The sequence below is a fragment of the Nicrophorus vespilloides genome, unplaced genomic scaffold (genome assembly GCF_001412225.1).
Source record: "Nicrophorus vespilloides isolate i.1.1-1 unplaced genomic scaffold, Nicve_v1.0, whole genome shotgun sequence".
Taxonomy (NCBI): Eukaryota; Metazoa; Arthropoda; class Insecta; order Coleoptera; family Silphidae; genus Nicrophorus; species Nicrophorus vespilloides.
In genome coordinates this window covers 311-24,470 of record NW_017095930.1, presented here as the reverse complement: position 1 = coordinate 24,470, position 24,160 = coordinate 311, and the positions used below count along the sequence as shown (strand labels likewise).

The following is a 24,160-nucleotide window of genomic DNA, read 5'->3' as shown; positions in this document are numbered from 1 at the left end:
AACAGTAAAGAAAAAAAATATAAAAAGTCCACAGTAAAATCGAAAATCGAAGGGTGCACTGCACAACGTGTCGTCGTCTCCCATATTCCTCGTTAGAGAGCTAAAAACCAAAACAGCCTACTGAATATCCTCTATCAACAAGTTTTGTTTTTTCTTCTTTTTCTTCTTCTTCGATTCAGACATATACACATATAATATATATTTAGATACACAAAAAGAAACAGGCGCTGCTATTAAGATTGATCGTGCTGGAAATGTGGTTTTGCTTTAGTTTAAGATTTAATTTGTATACTCTTTTTTTTTTTTGTCGGTCTCCGCTCCACAAAAACCCCTCATTTTCTCAAGCCACTTTTCTCTCTTCACACACATCGAACCTAATCATTATTGCATTCGAAATTCTCCCTAGCAAATTTCATTACCTCCCCCCCTCCCAAAAAAGTGAAATGCAATAACAAGTCTACAGCTTAAACAAAGTAATTAGAAGGAAAACAAAATAATAATAATTACAAAAGAAACAAGAGCGGACAAAAATTTGATATCAATTACACAGTACTTAGTACCTAAAAATATATATACTTTTTTTTTTATATTCATTCTCATATATATATATATATAATTTCATATATTTTTCTTTTTTTGTTCATTTATCATCTCGCGGGGGAATAAAACATCTCGGAGTCGCTGAAAACGCGCAAGGTACTCTTGAACAAACCGGAAAAACAAAAACGAGTCGCTTTCAGTAAATCGACGTTCATTGGTTCGGTCGCGGCGAGGGCGGGCGAGCGGACAGAGTCGCTCCGCCCACTCCAACTGTTTTTCGGGTGTGGGTGGAGCAGTGCGTTTTTGTTTCAAATCTTCTCAGGCTACTACAAAAATATGATCTGTGTCAAACCTCACAATACAATTATTTCACTTCTTTTCTTCATTTTTTTTTCATCTCATCTCTTGGGATAGATTTTTCATATTATATAGTATGTACATGCACGGAAAATAATCAACATTATCGTGAACGAACGCAAAACAGGGGGGCGCGGCTAAAAGAAAATCATCATCCATCATATTATTATCACAATTGAAAGAACAAACTACCATCGTCGTCATCATCATCATCATCATCATCCGATTAAATAATTAAACTATTGGACATAAAGTAATTACAAAGAATATTCATAATAATAATAATAATAATCGGCTATCACGCAGCGAAATAATGAATCCAGAAGGTGCTTTCACGAAAAGAAAAGAAACGAAAAAAGAAACAAAAACAATGTTACGTCGAAATTAATTAGTCTATGTAAAAAAAAAAGAAGGAGAAGAGAATAGTAAACAAAAAAAAGAAAACTGAAAAATTATCACTTCATAACAATTAAAACATAAAAAATAATAATATAACATATTCACAAATATATATAATATATATGCACTAATACACTTATAATGATGTGTGCGCGCGAATCGGAAAGAAGGGAACAAAAATATCACAGCAAGAGATGTTCTTCGTTTCAGACCGAATCAAATTATTATATTTCTCGTTTAATATATATTCACGAGTCGCTGCGATATTTCAACTTCTTTTCCGCACGCACGCACAAACACACAACGTACAATCGATTCACCTTTTCTCTGTATTTTTTCTTTCTAAATCTCTCATTTATTTTTTTCTCTCTTCATTTTCACAATTCACAGCTCTGATATATAATATAGAAAATAGAAACAACGGCGTTTCGCGCAAAAAAATTAAATCTATTTTGAAAAAAAAAAAAAAGAATTTAATTAGTAATTAATATTTATATTATATATATATATTTATAATTAAAAAAAAATAGAAAGAAACGGATGCGAACTTAGTTAGTTTTAGAAATTGGAAACGGCGTGTTTTCCGTGATCCTGATTGACTCATCACCAAATAATAAACTAGTTTTCTCTTGATTATTATTACTTTTCTTGTTTTTTTCTTTGAAAAAACGTTTGCGTTATTAATTAATTACTCTCGTTTTGCTCTTAACAATCTCATCTAAAGAACTCGCAAGGAAACAACCGAATCGAACAAACAACAACAACCGCGAACGAAAAAAGCTACTCGATTTGTTAATTTCTAAAAAATATGAGAAAACACTTCTTTTTGTTTTTTTTTTTCTTCTTCATTTTTTTCCTTCTCGTTTCTCTCTGCTTTTTTTTTGTCTTCTTCTTCCTTTTCTCTCACTTTTCTCTATCGTGTTTTCTTCTTCTTCTTATTTTCTTCTTCATCTTATAATCTAAGTATTAATTTGCAGTGCTGACTATTTCTTCGTGGGCGTCCCCCTTTGCGTAAGACCCTCGAACCTCTTGAACGTGTAATTTATGAACACCCAGTCTTTATACGTCACTTCTCCGTCTTGAGGTAAAGGTGCTGCAGCTGAAACAAGAACAAATAAAAGTTAACACTCTTTCTTTCGGTGGGTCAGGTTATCGTGCACTCACGGATTTCCAATTTGACGTCGGGGAAGTCGTCGAAGTTGGAGGTGTCGTCGATGGATCGGACTTCCACCGGTATAGCTGCCGGCCTCTCCCTGATGTGCTCCCAATCCACTCCTCGGAAGAACGACACAAGCTTCAGCTCTTCGATGCCTTTTTGGTTTCCCATTCGCCTCTCCACCTCGCAGCAAAACCTGAACAAATAAGAAACTTTAAGTTTCGGCTACATTTGCTTAATTATTCCTAATCTAATTTTAAACCTGTTACTGGTTTTCATTAGCGCAATTACTCTGGTTTTTTTTTTATCTATCTATCTACAACGAAACGGCAACACGTGTCTCAAGTTATTACTCTTAGATGAGATCATCTGCTTTTAATGTAGAATACTAGCACGGTTTAAGCAATAATTGAATCCAATAAAAGTTAAACCTATAGCACATAAACGTCGTTAACGCTTTTCCAGACGGTTAATAAAGTCACAACATTAAAATCAAAACAGCAAGTTGTAAAACAATCAAGATCAATTGCAATGATGTGAAGCAATCAACAGAATCTCTAGAATTAATGTTCTAAATTGAAATGTATTTCTTTATACATACAACGCAAATTATTTATAGCTTCCAAATCTGAAATAATCAAAATTTCAAATTGTGGAAAAAGCAAAGTTGTTACTCAATTTCTACATAAATAGCATCAAATTGATTGAGATGTAAATTGAGGAGGATGATAAAAAGTGAGGGTGAAGAAAAGACGACTCGATTGGATCCGGAATAAATGGATTGGATGATGGAGATGTCGTTTGGAGTGATTGGTTGGTGCTTTACCTAGTAATAGTTTCTTTGGCTTCTTCGGAGATTGGAACCTCGGCGGGGAAGATGAGAGTCTCGCGCCAGTTCATGACTTTCCTATACGTGTCCTGTGGATTCTCCGAGCAGAAGGGCGGATATCCGATGAGCATTTCGTACATGATGACGCCCAGCGACCACCAATCGCAGGCCGGGCCGTATCCCGTCTGAAGGAAGACCTCGGGGGCGATGTAGTCGGGCGTTCCGACCGTACTGTAGGCCAGAGCCCTCCGGTTCTTCTTCCAACTCTCCGCTCGTCGTTTGCTGTCCATCGGACTCGACGTTATAACTGCAAGAACAATTAACTTAATTTTACCATTTGTATGTGATCGGCGATGACTCACTAAAATCTGAGGGTTTGGCTTGGCTGAGATCTCTGTAAAAGTCCGTCCTGTGGGACTTCTTGAGGCCGGTGCAGAGGCCGAAGTCGGACAGCTTGAGGTGGCCTTTGGCGTCCAGCAGGAGGTTGTCGGGTTTGATGTCGCGATGGATGAACCCGAGCTTGTGTATGGAGTCGATGGCGAGCGCCGTCTCGGTGATGTAGAACTGCGTGCACTCTTCGGACAGCGTGTCCTTCTTCATGAGCAGCGTCATCATATCGCCGCCGGGAAGAAACTCCATGATGAGATACAGGTTGATGGGGTCCTGGAAGCTGTAGTACATCTTCACGACCCACTGGTGGTCCGCCTCGACGAGGATGTCGCGCTCTGCGCGCACGTGTGCCACCTGCTCCTTCTCCAGCATATCCGCTTTCCGGAGAATCTTCATCGCGTACACGTGTCCTGTATCGTTCTTCTGCACCAGCCGGACCTCGCCGAAGGCTCCCCGACCAATAACCTTGATCGGCTCGAAGTCCTCGACGCCCAACCGGGACCTCTTCAGCCGCAGAAATTCGGTTTCCTTCTGCGCATGCTGCAGCCTCTTCTCGTTCTTCTGTTCCTCCGAAAGGCTGTCATCCTTCAGCGACTCCTCCAACTTCGCAAGCCTTCGCAACAAACAAAACAAACCAATCAAATACCTTCAAATACACCATACAATAATAACAACAATACCTTTGTTTCCTCTCCACATGCTGGGTGATTAAATTAGTGTAGTAATTCTCGAGGGTGACCTTCGCTTTGGTGGCTTTGTCCAGGGTGTGGACACTGAAACGGATCGTGTTTTCCGTGGCAGTCATGTCCAGGACCCCTGCGGAAAGAGAAAAGACTTTGCGTTAGTCGGGTAAATATCCACACACACACGCACATCAAAGGACTATCCAAAAATAAATTCACTCATAATAATAATAATTATTATAACCGAATTTTGCACGTTCTCTCTCTCTCTCTATCCACCATTTATTTGCTCTTCCAGTTCGTTCGAAATGTTTTGCAATAACAATAGCAAATCGCTTCCTCTCCGCGCTCTGAAAAATACGCGCGCGCGTCATTATTTTGCCCCGGTTCGCGAAACACGCTTAAAACAAACCAATTCTGCTTCTCTTTTTTTTACATCCACGTAAATTTCACAATTTCGATTTCGCAAAAGTGGATGATGGATCTTCGACTTTACTTTTCCAATAGCAAATATCATTCGGTTGGAAAGAGAGAATCAATCATTTGGATGATGGACCATCAATCACAAACAAACCCAAGAAAGGGTTACTACTGAAAGTCCATTTGCATTTCGCTCAGTTTCTGAATTTGTTCCTAGATTTCCATACAAATTGACAAATTGCTGCGTCGCGTGTATCCAAACTATTAAAATTCATTTATTTTAATTGGTTCTAACTCCCACCCTCCCATCACACGTTGCTTAACTTTCGTAATCCGTCGTAAAACGCCTTCGCACCATCCAACAACAACAACAACAACGTTCCTTTTTTCCCCTCTCAGCAATTATCGCTATTTCGCGAACGGCGAAAATTATTAGCATTAACTATTATATCGTGTCACTTTCGCTGCGAACCTTTCACCGAGAAAATCGCAATTTAGAAATTATTATATATTACACATGCAGCTTCGTTATTATTATATATGTGTAATAATATTCCTCGAGTTCACAGGCGCGCGCGCTGCTGCTGCGAAGTGAAAGAGAGAACAACGATTCGTTTACAAAAAAAAAAATATAATAATATATTTCGTTATAGTTCACTTGCCGCTTCTATTCTTCATTTCATGTATATCTAATATGTAAACATAATAATCGCTGCACGAAATCAGAAAGTAAAAATAAGATATTCAACAGGATTTTTCGTCATGAGCTTTCATATTTCTAAAAATACGCATACATTTTAATCTATTTCAATTTTACTTACGATTGATTTAACCGTTTCTTTTCGACGAGGTGTTAATGATAAAAAGGATCATCTGTGCTCCAAAGTCCAACTACTTTTCACATATTTTTTTTTGCACTGATTTCTCAACCATTTCGATTCGATATTAAAACACAAACAGACTTTTCGATTAAATCATTAATATGTAAATTTCCTAAAAAAAACAACACCTTTCACATAAACTCTACATTCTATCTTCTTCAAATATTACTAATTCCAAGTAATTAGTTAAATTCATAAAATCTTCATCTGAACCATTCAACAGAATGAGTGTTTTCTCAGAAAATTATAATTAATTATTAATGTTACCGTCCCATTTGAATAATTAATCCTTACTTGCGTAAATATATAATTAGAGCATGAAATCTTTACACCCAGGAGAACCCTCGTCACATTAGCAAATCCGTTCTCACCATGGAAATTAAACCCACGTTACACATTTTCATCCCTTATTACTAAATTACTCAATTGTCCGTTTAAATCACCAATCAACGGATCAAGATACTCACGAGGACGTAAACAATTGAATAAAACTACTGGATACAACATCAAGGCCATGTCTGTCTATCTGTCAAAATCAACAGGGACAGCATTTTTTAGGGGTACATTTGGTTGTATAACTAATAAATAAGGGTGGACCATTCGGTTATATAATCAAACATAAAAATTAATTCTTTGGTAAAAGTATTAACATGGAAAAGTGAAATAGAAATCCACTTAACAAGTGAATATTCCATGCAATAAATGTAGTCTACACAAAAATATTGCAGACAACTGTAATTAGAAAGAGTGCAAGAGGTTATTACATTATTTAGCGGCAGACACCAGCATAAACTCGAAGGACATTTGAATGACGTGGCAATCAGACTACTTGAACCATCATCCCTTTCAACCATTAAAAACCATGTATCATCCGTGCAGATTAATACATGGAATTTAAACGAATCAAATGATTAATAAACATTAATTTAATCACAATAATAGAAGAATTAATATTAATATATCAAGTATTAATTCTTGTATTTTAAATTAGTGATTCAAAGCGTCGTTTCTCACAAACAAAATACTGAATAAACATATGGTCAACGCTAACGTATAATTTCGAAATTGAATTTGTTATTTGTTTGTAAACTCGCGACACTTTAGTATTTAATAATTAACAATCTCGATCGATCCTTTGTTTCCCCGTTGTGAGTTCAAAAATTCAACGTAACAACAAAGAAGCATATGACACAAAATACACAAAGGCGTTCATAGAAGATGATCGCTCGCTTGATATTCAAACCGCATCACAGCAATCGGTTAATTTTGATTAGCAGAGACAAAGGAACGTTAATTGCTATTCGTTCATTTGGAAGACCTCATCGGCATTCGTAATTTCTCATTATTACACTCGTCAGAAATCACAGCTTTGAGCAAACACCTCTTCGTTCGGTAACAACAACAAAAAAAAAACTAAGTGTGTTAGAACCAGAACAATTATGATGATTGTAATTATTATTATTGCGACTGCGTGCGACCTACAAAATTTGTAAAGCAGAGTTCAATTACCCAAACATGCAGACTTACTGCTTGATTCAGATTTGACTCATCGCAAATGGAAATATTCGATTCCTGTTCAAACGTTTCGTGGAGCTCAAATTTTACATTCAACTAACATTAAATAATATACAATAATTATGCGTTAGAACGAGCTCCCGTCCACCTTGAAAATCGTTACGTCTCTCCTTACTAATTACACAACAGCGATAATTTTCCGCTCGCATCTAGACACCTGTCGCCCCAAAGTGAAGCCGCCCACTGCAGCAGTGACGTTATGCAACAATTATCAATGAATCTCTTCGTTCCAAATGGATAACATTGATCCATCAATAACTTTTACTTTCGGACGTTCCCGGATGATGGACGCACTTTTTCGGGACATCCTTTTCGTTTATTTATTAATTATTATTTTTCGGTTCTTGTTTTTACCTTCTTCTTTGCACTCCGAGACACACCTTCATTTTTTTCTTTTAATGACTTTACGAACGAATCAATGATTCACGACGCGCGCGATGACGGACCTCGTCGAGAGAAAAGTCACGTACTTGAACTTCAACTTACAGGATATATTAATTGCGATATTTATATATGAAACCATTAAGAAAACGAGAGAGAAAACCAACAATCTTTTCAATTACAATATGGTAACACATATTATTTATAATTACACTGCTATTACTCAATGCAGCAGCAATCAGTCTACTCGAGACACCTTTTTCAAACTAACAAAGTCTACTTAAGTTTAATCGTCACTTGACAAGTAATTGAAAATATCGCATATAACTACACTCAATTACTTATAATTTCACAAATCAATAATTGATTCATCTTTCCACTTGCAATTATCAGATTCGACTCGAAGCATATTGAAACACAAAGTGTTGAAATCGTGGTTTATAAACGCATCCAAATTTAGATCAACCGAAAATAGCGTCGCTCTTCCCCGATGATGATAATAATACTCTTCATGAAAATGTCGAAATTTTAAACGCAATTCGATCGAAGGTTGCGTGTTATTTTCACAAGAACTCTGGCATTTTCCAACGAAAGACAACAAAAAAAACGGTGAAAAACGAACGGTGGAAAAACGAAACACAATTGCGCGCAGGTATGCGGGTGTGTTACGCAATCGAAATTAGCTTGCGCCCGTGAGCTCGCACACAGTGCTGCGCTGTACACTCACAATATAATCTAATCACATAATTGCAGCACACAGTCGAAAGGTTTCTTCGGCGAAACAATGGAATCGAATTCGAAGAGCACGCGAACGCGCGCACAACGAAATGCCAAGAGACGGCGGAAAAACGACGAGCGAAGAGGAGAACTTCCACCGGTTCTTTTATAATTCTTTTTTTTTGTTCTTGTTTTCCTTTTTTCCTCCAGTTTCTTCCTCTCGGACGATCGCAATTAACGCAAGTCGAAAGGGAAAAAAAGAGATAAATGAAACGCGTCGGGGTATGCAATTAATTGTGCTCGTGTAAATTGCGATCTTGGACACTTCTTTTCATCATCGAAATATTGGTTTTGATTGTGACGAGGAAATCGATATTTACAATTAATTAAATATAGGTGAAGAAACGAGTTTCAAAAATAGATTCGTATTGAACTGACTAAAAAAAAAAGAGCTTGTGTTTCCGTGTCCAGGCAAAGGCTAATCTGTTGCTACCTGTTGATTATTTCAGTTAGTCAATGATTACACAAAACACCGGCCAATATTGTAATCACAATCGCTTAACAAATATAGATTTTAACACTTCGTATTATAACATTTTCAAGAATTAATAATTAAGATTTATATTTCAAAGAATCACATTAGAAAAAAAAACAATTATTTCTAAACAAATATCCTAAAATAGGACTACACTACCAACTTACATAATTATTTATTTCTAACACAATTTCGAAGAAAAGCTTTTTATTTAACGTTTGTAATGAGAAAAACTTCCACCGGATAAAGACAAATATCTGAGAAAAAAACAAATTTGGAAAAGAACAATGTTACATCATACAAGTGAATTTCGAATTTACATTCAATAAAAGTTAATCATAATTAGCGAGAGTATAGTTAACGTAATTTATAAATTCAAAAGTTGTTAAATTACAAATTTCTTTCATTTATATAATAACTAGCAGCTAGACGAAAAGCAACAGAAATTAAAGAATTAGTTAACAAATTGTTAAAAGCATTTCGCTTTAAAATACGTTGCACGTTATTAGTTAGAAATAGCCTAAAAACTAAATGCCAAACGAGAATGTTCGAAGCGAGAAAGACACGGAGAGAATTACACAACAACGCGATTTTTTTTAAATAAATAAATACATGCATAATCGTAGTTTGTTTTGTTATATAGAATTATATGCGCAGACGAGGGAATTGCATTACATCAGTCATTTTTTATATTTTGTATTAACTTTCCACACACACATACACAATTAATCAACGAAAAAGAAACACATGCAATGCAAATCGAACGAATCGCATTTCAATAAATCCATAATTAATAGCACACGAATACTGAATGGAACAACATTTTCACTGCAATCACAGACGGATTTTCCGAACCATCGGGATTCGGTTTTCGCGATTGTAAACTGTAAATTCGCGGACATATGCACAAATTTTCACTTTGTTCGCGCTCTGCTCTTTGGACATATGCAAATTTCGTTTACGAGCCGGCGGCTTCGAACAGAAATCAATGATATTTAGTGACGCAAATCGATGAATATAACCGGTGGCGATTGGATGTGTGTAGGTCCGTCGTTAACACTTTTATCGGACGATAAATTGGATAATATTGCCAACGAATTTCAATGCGACCAGAGATTCGAAGACATAAACGGAGTGTTTAGAACATTAAACATTTAATCACCGGAATATAAATACAGAAAAAAAATGTAACTCATTAGCAGATGTTGCTAAATTTGAATAGAATTTGTACCAATTATATTCGAACAAATTACAAGAAAAATTTCTTCAATTTGAACTTTCCAAAGTCTCATTTGTTAAACATTTACTATTTCAAACTGAAATTAAAATTATTAAAAAAAAACAATTCTAATGTGTGTCACAGCTTTATGTAAATATTGTTTTAGAGATTTAGGAAGGTATTGCATAAGCGAGATTGGAAAGATCACGTTCTGTGCAGAAGAGAAAAAAAAATTGAATATAAATTTGCACAGATACATGAATTATGCAATTAATTCTCTAACGCGTCGTTTCTTGTCGCTCGTTTCTGCTGCAGTTCCGCATTTCCTTGCAACAACATGCCAAAGACAAACGATTTGAATAACAAACCGAGATTTTTATTATATACACACACACACACACACACACAAAAAACAACAACGTTACGTAAGATTTTATTATCTTTTTGCTCGAATGAAACGTGCGTCCTTAAATGGGACGCATTCGATGATAAAAAATGATGATTGTTGGAATTGTGCGGTTTTCCCGAGGTAATTGGAACTACAGCACTTGGTGAAACGTAATTACACTGATTGCGCAATTGAATGATAGAAACGTAAACACTTTCAGCGATATTCGGAAGGATGTAATTTTTTTTGGGGGATGAACAGGATCGATCATAAGAATCCAATTTAAATGAACAGCGATCATCGAGTTCCCACATTGCGACGAAAGATCAGTTTTAATTGATCCACTTTCAAGGTTTTGATTTGCGCACCGAGAAACTCTCTTGGTTTAATTGGAGTGAAACGGTTTCTCATGGGAGAGCCTCACCATCCAGATAATTGATTTCTCTGCGAAACTGAACCCTTTTCTTCCTCTCCCCCAACCCAAAAAAAAAAAAAATAAACAAACCCTAAACTGTAATGGTTTCTTGCGAAACCCGATTCCGCTCCGAAATGGAAGCTGCGATTTCCCAATTTCCAGATTTCGAGTTTATCTGGGACGAAGCGTTCGTAAACTATTTCTATATTTACTACTACTACCACTGCCCACATTGATCGGACAATTATAATTCCACACTTTATTCGCAAGATCCTATACTTTATTTCCCTCGTTAAACATATTACGTTTGTCGTATGTGTGTAAGTTTTTTTTTTGTTGTTGTAATTTCCTTTCATTTATTTGCTTTCGCTGCTTATCTAACGACTCGGTAACGAGCTGCAGCGCAGATTTTCAAAGCGGAAACCGCATTTAATTAAGATACAACCTCTTATCCGAAGCCTGGCAAATTACGATTCACATTCGCACTTGGACGGAAATTTGTGGCCGGAAAGGCGATAACTCGTGCTCTGCAGATGAGAGATCGATCCATCTCGAAAAGTTAGTTAGGTTGAAACGAGAGAATTTGTTGCAAAAAGCAAAGCTGGAAAGTATAGAATAACAGGACGAAGAGGTTGCGCGAAATCGTTGCTCCGCTACGCAACGTAACTGTTGCAATTTCCTTAAAAAGCGATGATCTAATTAATATAGGATACCGTGCTTCCGGCTCCCCAGAATTATAGAACGAAACATTTCACAATTAACAATTATTCACAGAAAATAAACAAATTTATTAAATATTTTTCAGTGAGCATAACTAATAATAATACATTCATTTTTATATATATATATATATTAAAAAAAAACTACTGTTTTCGTGGAAGCTCTTGGAACATCAAAAGACTATTGTGAAAATAATATTTTTGTTTGGAAATAATTTATTGAACCCAAAATTAAACATTTCAAACTTGCAAGGGAAAAAAAAAGGAATGGTTCAGCACAATAACAAGAAGTAATCATCTTAGTGTTTGCTATTGATGTATGTTTTCCCAAAAATAAAAAAAAAGAAACATGTACGATTTCGCTGAAAAATGTTCTTAATTTATAACGTTGTTATGTCGTGTGCTTTTGCTATGAAAGTTTCGGGAATAATACATTTTCAAAGAAGCGCAAACAACGGATTTTCTTTCTGCTTTTGCACTGTCACAAATGATGCATTAGCGTTTTAAACAATATATTACGCCATAATAAGGCTAATCCTTTCGAAACGTTTCATTTACTTAGAGCTCCGGCAAAAGAGAGATAAACTGAAAGGGGATTGAGAGAACGACAAATAGCATGTCATTTCCAGTGGAAAATCCATGCGAGAAGATTACAAAAGGAGAAAAAAAAACTTCCTTAATTTATGTCCTTGTTTTGCAGGTGCTTACTATCCACTTCCCCATTTCAATCATTCCTCTATTTTACTAAAAGGCATCATAATACATTTCTATAGTCTAATTTATCGAGAGTATGTACATCTTTTTAAAATTTGGCGGTCGTCGCTAAATCAATTCCGTCGTTTGACCTAGAAACTGGGTCAAGTCTAAATCCCGGTGGCACAATTCGCACAGTTCGATCCATAAGAGAAAAAAAAAACGTTCTTCGTATGCATAACGCAACGCCTACAAGGAAAACATAGACAAAATGAAATACTGGAGGAACGTGTTAGATTTGTCGTTACGCAAGATTCTTCGTTACGTATTCGAATCCTAACATCGGAGATTTTCATGCATGCAAATGGATGTTTTCGAGGGCGCTGAATATTCAATACTCCATTTCTAATCAGCGACGAAAAGAAGCCGAAACTTATGCAATTACAGTCGAAAAGATAAACAAGCAACTGAGAAGCAGTGTTCTAGACGCATCAACATTTTCGAAACTTATGTATACATGTAAGTATGAGAAATGGCAAAAGGAGGAAGCCGTACTCGAGATGCAGGTATTTGGAACGCGGATTAGGATCCAAATCCGAAAGGAAGTGCTGGAAAAAGAACGACGAGGAGGAACCCTGCAAATGGAAACGTAACGGAGAACGGGTTACGGCCTATCCGTAAAACCGCTACGAATCGCCGGAGTAGGTGGCCGTAGGATTAGATTGACCACGCATTTACTTTATCCGCATTTCGTCGATCTTTGATCCAATCTTCATTGTTCTACAGCGAAGCTTTATTCCTTACAATCTATAGTATCGATTATTGATCATAGACAATTCTCGATTCTGAAGCGAATGCTAATTTTAAGAAGTTTGTTATCAATGATTTAAGATGTATGAAGAGTACAAAGGTGTCATTGAATAAAGATAAACTGGTTTGAAAATAGGCTGCGGGTGAAGGAGACATCTGAGGATGAAGACGGAGAGTTTGAGGAAATGTTTTCCGAGGACATTCCACTCTGATCTCGAGACGCACGCACAGGCCAAAGGGGGGAAAAATCCCATCACCGCGAAAATCCCACCCGTAATAAAGCGAGTGGGTAGACGATGAAACAGGGAAATAAAGACGGAGGGAATAAGACGAAATGGCTTTTCCTCCCCTCTGTCCGAAAACACAGCGAGAAAACAAAACAAAATAAGGCAAAAAGAAAATAAGAACGCATACACACAATCAATCCATGTAAATAAATGAATTTATATTGCGTTTTCTACCATCCATTATTGTCCCCTTTTTTTTACCAAGAAACAACATAAAATAATAAAATAAAACGATGACCCACATCTCAAGTTGCATAACCGACCCACCGCATCTGTTACCACCGGATTTCTTCAAAATCGCGTTATGCAAATGAATTGGATCTTTCTCTATAGGAAACGAGCGACGCAGATGTAATTAGTTCGAGGTCGTCGGGAAAAAGAAGAGAAATGCTGCAAGGGATAAAAAAAAAGGGAGAGAGAGAGAGAAAACAACAACAACTTCCGGCAAAGTTAACGTCTTTTATCGTCGAGGGCCAGGAGAAACTTCCGAGATAAAATTAAAATCGATTTCCGTGCGCGCGCTTTTCCTCTTCCGGCATTGAGCCTTGAACTTTCCACCCCTTTCGACGGCCGCCCAAAATGAACAGGGGGGGAGGTAGAAAAGAGAAACCCTTTCCCACTCTGCGCCGTTCACTTCTTGCCTTTTTTTTTTGCTTTCTTTCTTCATTACACTCTCCCTCTACTTCTTTCCACCCCCGCATTGCAGCTGTGTGCAGTGCTCAGATACAATCTTAACAAATAACATACGCTGCAGATCGTTTCTCTGGTTTGTTGCAACAATTCTTTAGGAAATTGCTTCCACGAACTTCAACGTTCATCGTCACCACCATATAACATACAATTCGATGACGCATCGTCACATATCTTATCTTACACTTCTTTTTAATACTTTAAATATACATAGAAACAATTGTTATATCATGAACAACAAAATCATATTTGACCATAGCAAAAAACATTTTCAAAGATTTGAATGATATTTGTGATCCTTGTCACGTTTTCTTATGTTGAAAGAATATATTCTTATTGAAAAACTGATCAATAATTGGAAACTTTCCACTAAATATAATCATGTTTACTCCAGAATAAAAATCCATTCATTGAAATTCTAAATTAACAATACTTTGTTAAAATATAAGTGAGATTGAATCTACAAGGAAGTAAGAAATTCTTACAGGTTCCATATAGTTTTGTAATCTGTTATGGATATTATGTTCCATTAAGAAAAATAACGATTACTCATTACAAATAATGATTAATTATCAGCTGTTAAAACCGTGGTAAATTGCTTCCAGGAAATTTCATTTAGATTGAAATAAATAATCATTACAAACAAAACAAAAAATCGTTAAGGGAGATTTCAACATTTATCCTAAAATACGACTTGGAAAAGCTCAAGTCCAAGAAATTTCTCTCCACCCAATATTTGTTTGCGAGTTTAATTGCTTAAACTTCGGAATCGCGCCCCGAGCAAACAGACTGCGAAATGACGTGAAAAAGGAAAAACTTTTTAATTACCGTTAATTAAATTGACGAGGCTCTAAAATTACAACTGATTAGAATTAATGAACGGAAAAAAATCAACAAATAAGTAAATAAATAATTAGCGTGTAACAAAAATAATTATCTCCCACATGAGTTGCGCGCGTATTTACAGTTACATTTGATGGCGATGATGAAAAAAAAAAAAATAGAGAATAAAATTACAATATGTGGGTGCTCTCCTTTTGTGCGAGGTGCCATTGTTCACAGGGGTCACAGGAGAACAGTGAATATAATATGTATATGTATAAAGAGAGAAGAAAAAAAATTGCAGAGCATATATAAATTAAGTTGAAACAATGGTGTAAAGCCGTTGCCCTCCCCCGAAATACCCAGAAGGAGGAAGAGAAGAAAAAAAACAACAATAATAATGGCATATTCACGCATCAATTCAGTAATACGGTTATAATGTTAACAACAATAAATAATTTAATCTGGGTATTTTCATATGATAATTTGGCATTTAATAATCAGCGGATTAAAAACTATAGTAAACTAAAGTTATGTAATTTAAGTAAACTTTTTCATTGTTTTTAATACATTCGTCACACATCATGCGGATAATCGATCCAAGAATTGCCGAATTGTTATGGAATCTCCAGAGTCGAGAGGAAAAGTTAGCAAAAACGAAGCAAAAAGAAAAAACTTGGCGGAACGATGCAGAGGAGAAATTGCAGAAGTGGAAATGACGCAAGGTGTCGAGTGTTTATTTTCTCATTGTACTTTTCCGCACGGAACGTTTCGACATCTTTCTTCTCTCTCTCTCATTTTTTTCATCTTCTTCTTCAAATTTCAAATAGAGAAAACGAAATAAAATAACCGAGGATTACTGGCCGGACGCCACGAAACCTACCGCAAGATCAATTTCGCTTCGAATAAACAACCGATCACATAACAATAGCAAAGTTTCTCCATTCGCTGATTTAATGGCGATAAAGTTAATGGTCCGTTAATGCTTTCGTTAAAGATGGTTTCTAATTGCCCGAATTACATGTTAATTCAACTTAATCTTCACATAATAAAAACTATAGCAATTCTCGTAGAATTAAACAAATTTACTTATACGTAATTGTTGTTATGACAGACCAAAAGAAAAAACTAATTTCCTTAAGCGTTTCCGACACGTTTTTGCTATTTTCTTTCTGAAGAAAGGAAACGGCTCGTCAATGAATTATTACCTTTTTAGAGTGGAGAGCAGCAGCAACCTTCAATGAACAAACCGAGCAAGTCAAAGCAAAATAATAAAGTAATTGCTCTCACAAAGTAGCAGCAAGTAATAAAAAATGAGCACTTTGCAAATTTGTCCACGCGTTCAAAGTCAAAGTGCCCGTTGTGTTGAAATCGCTTAAGGTGTACACACATCTAAATAAGATATACAAACAATTAGTTTTTATTTTAAACAGATTAAATAAATCATCGATTATTTATTGAAAATTCCTCCACTTCTCGATTAAATATTCATACAAATAATTCTCTATTCCATACAGATACACTTGAGAGAGCATTATCGAAAGGCTTATCTCAGCAAAATATTTAGTCGATAATTTTCGCGCGAATCACAAATTGTAATCTAATAAAATCGCAGCTATTGTAAAACTTGTTTGTTTTCCTTACAAAAATTAATTATTATCAATTCAATTGAAGCAGCAGATTAAACAAATGAGTAGCAATTACGGCTGACTCACTCACTGCTTGATGAGCATTAATATCTGATTCTATAGTAAGTTAAATTTTCGTACTAAGAAGGCGGCGAGTTACGAATATGAAATATAAGTGGGACGACTTTCAAATGTTTATGTTAGCGAATTTCAGTGTAATGATTAAACTAAAAAAAAAAATAAAAGTTTATCATCATCTATTTTATCAACGTCCATTTAATCCAAATTGTGATTATAATTAAGCTTTTAAATTACTATATTTACACTAATAATTTTGCAAAAACAATAATAAAAATTAATTTATTATCTAATTATCTAAATTAATTGAAATTATTTTTTGCTACGATTATGAATGTGGTGTAAAGATAGGAAATCACCTGTTTTCTCGTGCTTCTCTCCGATGGGATTGAGGAAGAACTTGCACGGATACCACATGATGAAAAAGCACATTTACTCTTCATAGAACAACAAATTGAAGCATATTCTCCTTCTCTCGTCAATTGTATCGAATAAAACAACCGGAAACGCTTGTGCGTCGACCGAAAACTAAACCAAACTAAAAAAACATTCACGAGCTCCGAGCAACCAAAATTGTCCAATTGGTGCAACGGTAATATCCATTGAAAGTAAGCGCGTCATTAACACACTTATTAATAGCCAATCGGTGACAACGAAGGAAACCGTTCCATCGTCCTCACCATCACCATCATCATCATCACAAACAAATTAAAAATCACCACAACAAATTTTCGATGATGATGATGGCGCCAAACAAAAAAAATCAAAATCAAAACACATCCGATCCGAGTCGCGCTATTCAAAAAACTGGATTGCAAACAGCTTTCGTACTCTATATCCAAACGACTGTGACTGTACAAAACCCATTATTTATTGATATCGACGGATATCAATAAAGAATGCGCACAATTATATGTGCGTTCCCTGCTACAACGTGTCGCAGACTACATAAATCCATTATCGATTGCGCAACGGAGAGAAGAAAAAAAAATCGTGGATGGAAAATTTTCGCGAAATTTTCCGCGATAACGGCGAAAACGATTTATCAGCAATTAGTGGTGCTTCGCTCGCAATTAGTCTCGTTTCTAAAACCGGTCGTATCCGCATCTCCGCTCAAAGTTTTTAAGTTCAGATCAGTTAACAGGAAAAACACCAAGAAACCAAAGTAAAGTACCATAAGAAAGTGTTCTTGAACCTAACTACGCTTTATCTTATCTAGATATAAGATTAATAAAAATATATAAAACCAAACAATAGTTAATAAATCTGTAATTGATATAGTGTCAACTCAAAATTATCTATTGCTTCAATTATTTGTTCATAGTCAAGTAACTTGTGTAGTTCTTTACTTTTCAAGTATTGCGTAGCTCGTGAATGTTACATGGCGAGTATCAAAGATTATTCCTTCAATTGTTATCGACTGATTTTTGAACTAAATGCAAAGTGATGCAAGTACTGCAATTATTTGTTCATAGTCAAATCACTTGTGTAGTTCTTTACTTTTCAAGTATTGCGTAGCTTGTGAGGTTGCATGGCGAGTATCAGATTAATGCTTCAATGTTATCATTTATCTTTGAACTAATGCAAAATGATGCAAGTATTGCAATTATTTGTTCATGTCAAGTAACTTGTGTAGTTCTTTACTTTTCAAGTATTGCGTAGCTTGTGAAGGTTGCATGGCAAATCAAAATTATCTTGCTAAATAATTACATATGTTATGATGTATCTTTGAACTAAATGCAAAGTGATGCAAGAACTGCAATTATTTGTTCATAGTCAAGTAACTTGTGTAGTTCTTTACTTTTCAAGTATTGCGTAGCTTGTGAAGGTTGCGTGTCAACTCAAAATTATCTATTGCTAAATAATTAGCAATATAATCTCGTCAATATAACGAACAAAATGATTATAAAGTTGAAGATTTCTAGACATTTTGATATCAAAGTTGACTAATGAAATTTTATGAGATCGAAAAAAAATGTACATGCATGTTCATCAATTACTCGATAACCATGTACGATCATTTTAATATTATATAAGCAAATTAAAGACAAAACTACAAAGCATAAAATGATTATAAAGTGAGAGACGTATCTCCTCTTTGTAAGTTGACGTAAATATTTTAATCGATCAATGAAAAGTGTGCTTGCATTTTCTTCTATTTCTCAATAAGCGAGAATGTTTTATTTAATATTGTAGATAAATTAAAAAAAAGCCTAAAGTGTAAAGAATAAAAATGATTATAAAGTGAAAGTTGCGTCTCTTGCAGATTTTTTAGTAATTTAATTTAAAAAAAAATACAATTTTCATGAATTTTTCAATAATCAAAAATTTTATATTTAATATTGAGCTAAATCTATAAGAAATAAGTAAATTTTAAGTGCGCTTAGATTTTCTTTGATTTCTCATTAACCATGAGCGAAACTTATAATATTTAATAAAGAAATTGAAGCTTGAACTGTAAGGATTAAAATGATTATGATTTTTTTTTATTTTGTTCCTTAAAATTCCTTTAAATTTAGCAATTTGATGTCAAAATGACGAATTTTTGAGTAAACAATATACTTTTTAAATTCAAAATTGGAATTGGAAGTAAGTTATGTGTAAATTGTTGTTATTTCATGTGCTTATGTACATATTTACTAAACTTTTGGATGCAACACAATTATGCAAATTGCTCATGCAATTTTTGTTTGAAATTCGTTCAAGCAGCAGCAGCAGAATCATCTTGATTAAGAAATGATTTCATTGGCACGACCTAGGCCAACCGACCGACTGACACGAGAGCGTGGAGGAACGAGCGCCGCTCTCTCTAAATTTAGCGAATTACATAGAAGAGAGCGACGAGAGACGCCCATTCATAATCCGTGAAATTGCGTAACTGCAGTCCAACCAACAAAAGAGTCCTCTCCTCTCAGCGAAGCCAATTACAAGTTGCGCAATGAACCCAGATCCCATACAATTACTTCTTCTCCTTATACACGTATAAATATATACTTTTTACATTTGCTACTGCTGTAAGCTTCGATGCTGCGAAGTGACGGAAATTGGATGTAAGAAATTGAATTACGCCAATAGCAAATTGCAAGGATCGATCAATCATGTGCGTATTACATTCACACGTTCAAGAAGAAAAAAAATTATTGGATAAGTCGATTCAGAGTTAATGGAATATTTCTGCGTCGTTACCGGTATTGTCATTATGTAGACATTAAACCGAGTTTACGTTACAAACGCTGTAACGATTGATTTCTATTATTATCTAATAAAGATTTTCCACTGCAAACACGATTCATTTGATTGTCCAATAATAAAAAAATTGATTAATCCATCAATTTTGCTTCAATAAATAAAATTACCTTTATCGCGTTCCAAATTAACGTAACAAAACAAAAAAAAAATGTGTCGGTACAATGCAAATAAACTTAATGACAAAACTAAATTTAGCACTTGAAGCAAAATATTGCAAGAGACTCATCGATATGCTAAACTGCGATCTGTGTCTATTTATATTTCGTGCCGATCTTTGGATGAGTGCAGTAAACAGAACGCGCGATGCAATTATCATTACTTACTCATTGTTTATGCGATTTATGGTGGACAGTTGAATTGCTCATGGACTCACCTGCAAACAAGAAAAAAAACAAACGAAATTAGTTAATGAAAGACATGTGGATGATGGTATTAATTAATTAATTAATGATTGATGCAATTCCATATGGAATAAACTTCGTTATTAATTGACAATGGGAAGTTATTAATTTTTCAGCTGAAAACGCAAACGGAGTCGATCATCGATTAATGCCAGCAAATGTACAACACTGTCTGCCAGCATAATTTTTGCCAATTTCGCGACACGTGCACGAAAGTTACCCAAAAATAACAGAAAACCGAAAACAAACAAACAAAAAACAGCAGACACTTCAAATTAGAATCCATTAGAACGCAATTAGTCGTCGCGTATTTATATTTGTTTCGAAACAAATCACAATTAGAACGCGTGTAATTATTTCAATATACAAAGCTAATACTGAAATCAGAAAAACGATCATAACCGTATCTCTTGCAGACTTTTTCACAAAGTTCAAAGAATTTTCAGCGGTGTCTTTACATCTTTTTCTATATTTCTACAAAACCATGAATACAATTATTCATATTAAATGTGCATTTCAAAGCAAAATATATAAGGAATACAATGAGTGTTTCTGTATTATTCTATCTCTTATCAAAGTTGGTAATATTAAATTTTACATTTTCTTTGTGAACATACATTTGACTTTTGTGTATATTGTGTATTCTAATTATTATTTAATGATTCCCACATAACGTCGACAATACAAACATTCGTACTGTACTGTTACTTGATCGAGCAAATATTTACAAGTCAAAGAATAAATAATATATAGAAAACAAGCTGCAGATAACGAACCGTGCAAGGGAAATCCATTTATTGAGTAATTCAGGAGGACAAACGTCGAGCCGAAAATGTCCACACAGTTTGGAACAAGTCCATGGCAAACGCTTCGTGAAAGAGATATAGAGATAATGGAAAGTGTATGTTTTCGTATAAATAACGGAGCCATCCATTTAAATTTAGCCTCTCTGATGACGATCCGCAGGAGAGGCCGAATAATGCATTTTCCGCATAGCATCAATTTCGATAGTGCACAAATCAAATGTTTTGTGTTTGTTTGCAAGTACACGCGTACATGCGATGGGAATCATCAAGTGCAAATACAATTTTCTCCAGAGTAAACATCGCTTAGTTTTACGACATCTCCGCCGCGATATGAGTAATGGCATTACTTAACCCAAATCGATTAATTAAGCGAAAATAAGCAACGTAAATTGAATTATTTATCGTCAAAATATTCTTAGACTTGGATTTTAGAACTGTTACCGAAATACAACATTGCATAAACAATATAACGAAATATCTTTGGCTCCAACAATTCTAATTTAAAATTACATATTTTAAAAACTTATACAGGTTTAAACAATTAGGTAGAAGTGCTGACAATGCATCAATTTGGAAATGGTGACAGACTTATTAATTTTTATATTTGTTAGCAATTAAAACTATTTACACATAAAAATTGTCGACAATTACAAAATAATTTGTTTATTGCAGTAACAAAAATAAAAATGGGTAAACAAACCTCATTTTCCGTTTTATTTTTAAAATCCTGACCTATCACTTAGAAATTATCTACAATTTAGTTAATAACATCAATTACTTTCCACGTCGATGCTTGAAAGTACTGCAATATGAAAAACAAACACAATTGCACGTGTGTAAAGTATGAATTAGACCAGTAAAATTACAGCAACAACAACATAACAAATCGGCTGCAATTCAAAAAAGTTTTCTCTCTCAATTAAAACGACACGACGTCATTGAAACGAGACAAACATGATAACGTTAATGATTCAAAAAAAATAGAATTAAAATCATTTTCATCATTACTTAATTTATATATGTTGTTCTACATTTAATTTCTACAACAATAATTGCACTTCTTCCATTAGAAAAGAACAAAAAGTATTTTGCAATTATTAAAACTATCCGTGTTATAAGAATAAACCTCGACCCAATTACAATAGAATAATATAAAAATAAACAAAATAATAACAAAGAAGTTTTCAATTTCTCATGTCGGAATTAATATGTCGATTATATTTAATGCAATGTGAACATTGTATAACATTAGTAAACAAATTTTGGTTTCGGAAAATGAATTATGGTTATTACAGCACTTACCTAAATGCCAGACGCAATGCGTTCCACAATATTTATGCGTAATATCACCACTTCATCATTGAGCTCATGGCATTTAGTAATAGGTCTTAAAACTTAGGTTGGCTCCTTCGAAATATTAACTATAAACGAACGATTACGAAATGGAAAGAAGCGGACTCGAATTGAAACTAGTTCTGAGAGGTCCGAAAAAAAACTGGATTCGGTCTTTCGAAAGGTCAGTGATAAGATTAGTGCAAGCGGTAAAGATTACCACAACGCCAAAACGCCAGATTAAAATTATAGAAATTAGGAAAATCAATGTTCCATTTCCAAACCTAATGTTTAAAATCATTGTAAAGACAAATTACAGTTTAAACTGCAAGTGAACAAACAACCGTCTGAGAAACGTGTTTCTCTTCAGGATTTGTGACCTAATTAGAAGCGGAGGGACTGCGTCTATTTGCGTAACACAAATCTATTCCTGGGTGGGGAAATTACGTGTCCGCAGCCCCAAATCGCGAATCAATTCCTTCTCCTCGAGCGGGAGGATTACGCAACGCGATTATTCCTAAATCCGTTCCGAATTCCGATAGGAAAATCTGGCGTGATGCACGCAGCGTTTCATTGCCATTATGTGCGTTTTTTTTTTCTTCCTCTTTCGTTCTTTTTCGGTGGGTTCCATATAAATCAATGCGGTAATTACCCATACATTTGCATCTGCTTACCAGCAGGCATGGAATTGGAAACCAACATTATTAATATGCACGTCGACTGAAGCATAAACATGTTCTGTTCGTGCGAGCAGAAGCAGAAGAACGAACGATAACAAAAAAAAATATCAGTTAGATTTATGCATTCTCATAAGAATCTATATTATTGTTCGCAGCAGACAAAGCGAAATCGATGAAATATGAAAAATAAATAAGTTGCTCAATGATGGATAATGAAGCTTACATTATTCAATCTGCAATGTATTAAGTTCACATTCGCTGCGAATTAAACTTTAATTAACACCAATTGCTTAAAATTAATGTCAGATAAAGGCAGACGATGACAGCATCTGATCTACATTGGTTTTTGCAACATGATCAGACTCGAATGAAAATAATCAAATATTTCTTTGCAGTTAATAAAATTATTACCAACAACTTTCTTGATAACAAATTGAACTTACTTATTTGTTATTAAGAGTAAATTAACCTTAAATTAAGCCTAATTGTTCGAAATTAATATAATTTAATCTAATTTGCAAATGGTGAAATTATAATCATAATTTCATTGCTCTAATTGTTCAAAGCCCTATTGTCTTTTGATCTTAATTTGGTTTTGCAATAAACTATGTTGATGTCTACACTACATTTTGGAAATGGGAACAGTTAACAGTTAGAAGAAAACAAGAACGTCCTTGACATTTCAACCTTGCGAGTCATTGTAACCTTGAGCAGCTGTCAAATTAGGCAAGACGACCTTGCGTTTATGCGCAACCAAAAGGAAGGAAGATGTTGCCGTTGCAGAAGATGATTATAATGATGATGATGATGGCGCTGTTGAAAGAGGAGGTGGTTGAGGTTGAAGAAACGAGAACTGTACCGGAGCTCCGCACAATGTAATGCAATTGTACCAGGCGGAAGTTTACAAAGAACCTGGTGTAACGGGTGGGTGGATGTCGTAATTAACCTTGTTGCTGTTGCGCGCCTTCCACTCCTCCTCCACCTCCTTCTTAATCATCAACGACCGAAGCAACCGCTTCCCCTCCATACCCCCCCATAAGCGACCTGACCCCAAATTGCTTTGACACAGAAAAAAAAAAA

The 24,160-nt window shown here is 35.0% G+C and overlaps 1 protein-coding gene across 1 annotated transcript; it reads right to left on the bottom strand.

Moving 5' to 3' along the window:
- Window positions 1-1,947: 1,947 nt before the first annotated feature.
- LOC108568821 (serine/threonine-protein kinase tricorner) lies at window positions 1,948-19,306 on the bottom strand. The gene is made up of 6 exons (XM_017930121.1): window positions 19,258-19,306; window positions 4,352-4,487; window positions 3,644-4,284; window positions 3,279-3,588; window positions 2,461-2,648; window positions 1,948-2,395 (listed from the first exon to the last, which is right to left on the bottom strand). Exons 1-6 carry the CDS (start codon window positions 19,289-19,291, stop codon window positions 2,280-2,282), a joined length of 1,425 nt encoding a protein of 474 aa, XP_017785610.1. The 5' UTR covers window positions 19,292-19,306; the 3' UTR covers window positions 1,948-2,279.
- Between the last annotated feature and the right edge of the window lie 4,854 nt (window positions 19,307-24,160).

What these genes read in the sequence shown, in the direction of transcription:
- LOC108568821 (XM_017930121.1), bottom strand. Translation starts at nt 19,291, where the DNA reads ATGAGCAATTTGCATAATTGTGTTGCATCCAAAA. An exon ending in TAATTGTGTTGCATCCAAAA is followed by an intron (nt 4,488 to 19,257) that starts GTTTAGTAAATA and finishes CTCTTTCCGCAG; the next exon opens with GGGTCCTGGACATGACTGCC. An exon ending in CATGTGGAGAGGAAACAAAG is followed by an intron (nt 4,285 to 4,351) that starts GTATTGTTGTTA and finishes TTTGTTGCGAAG; the next exon opens with GCTTGCGAAGTTGGAGGAGT.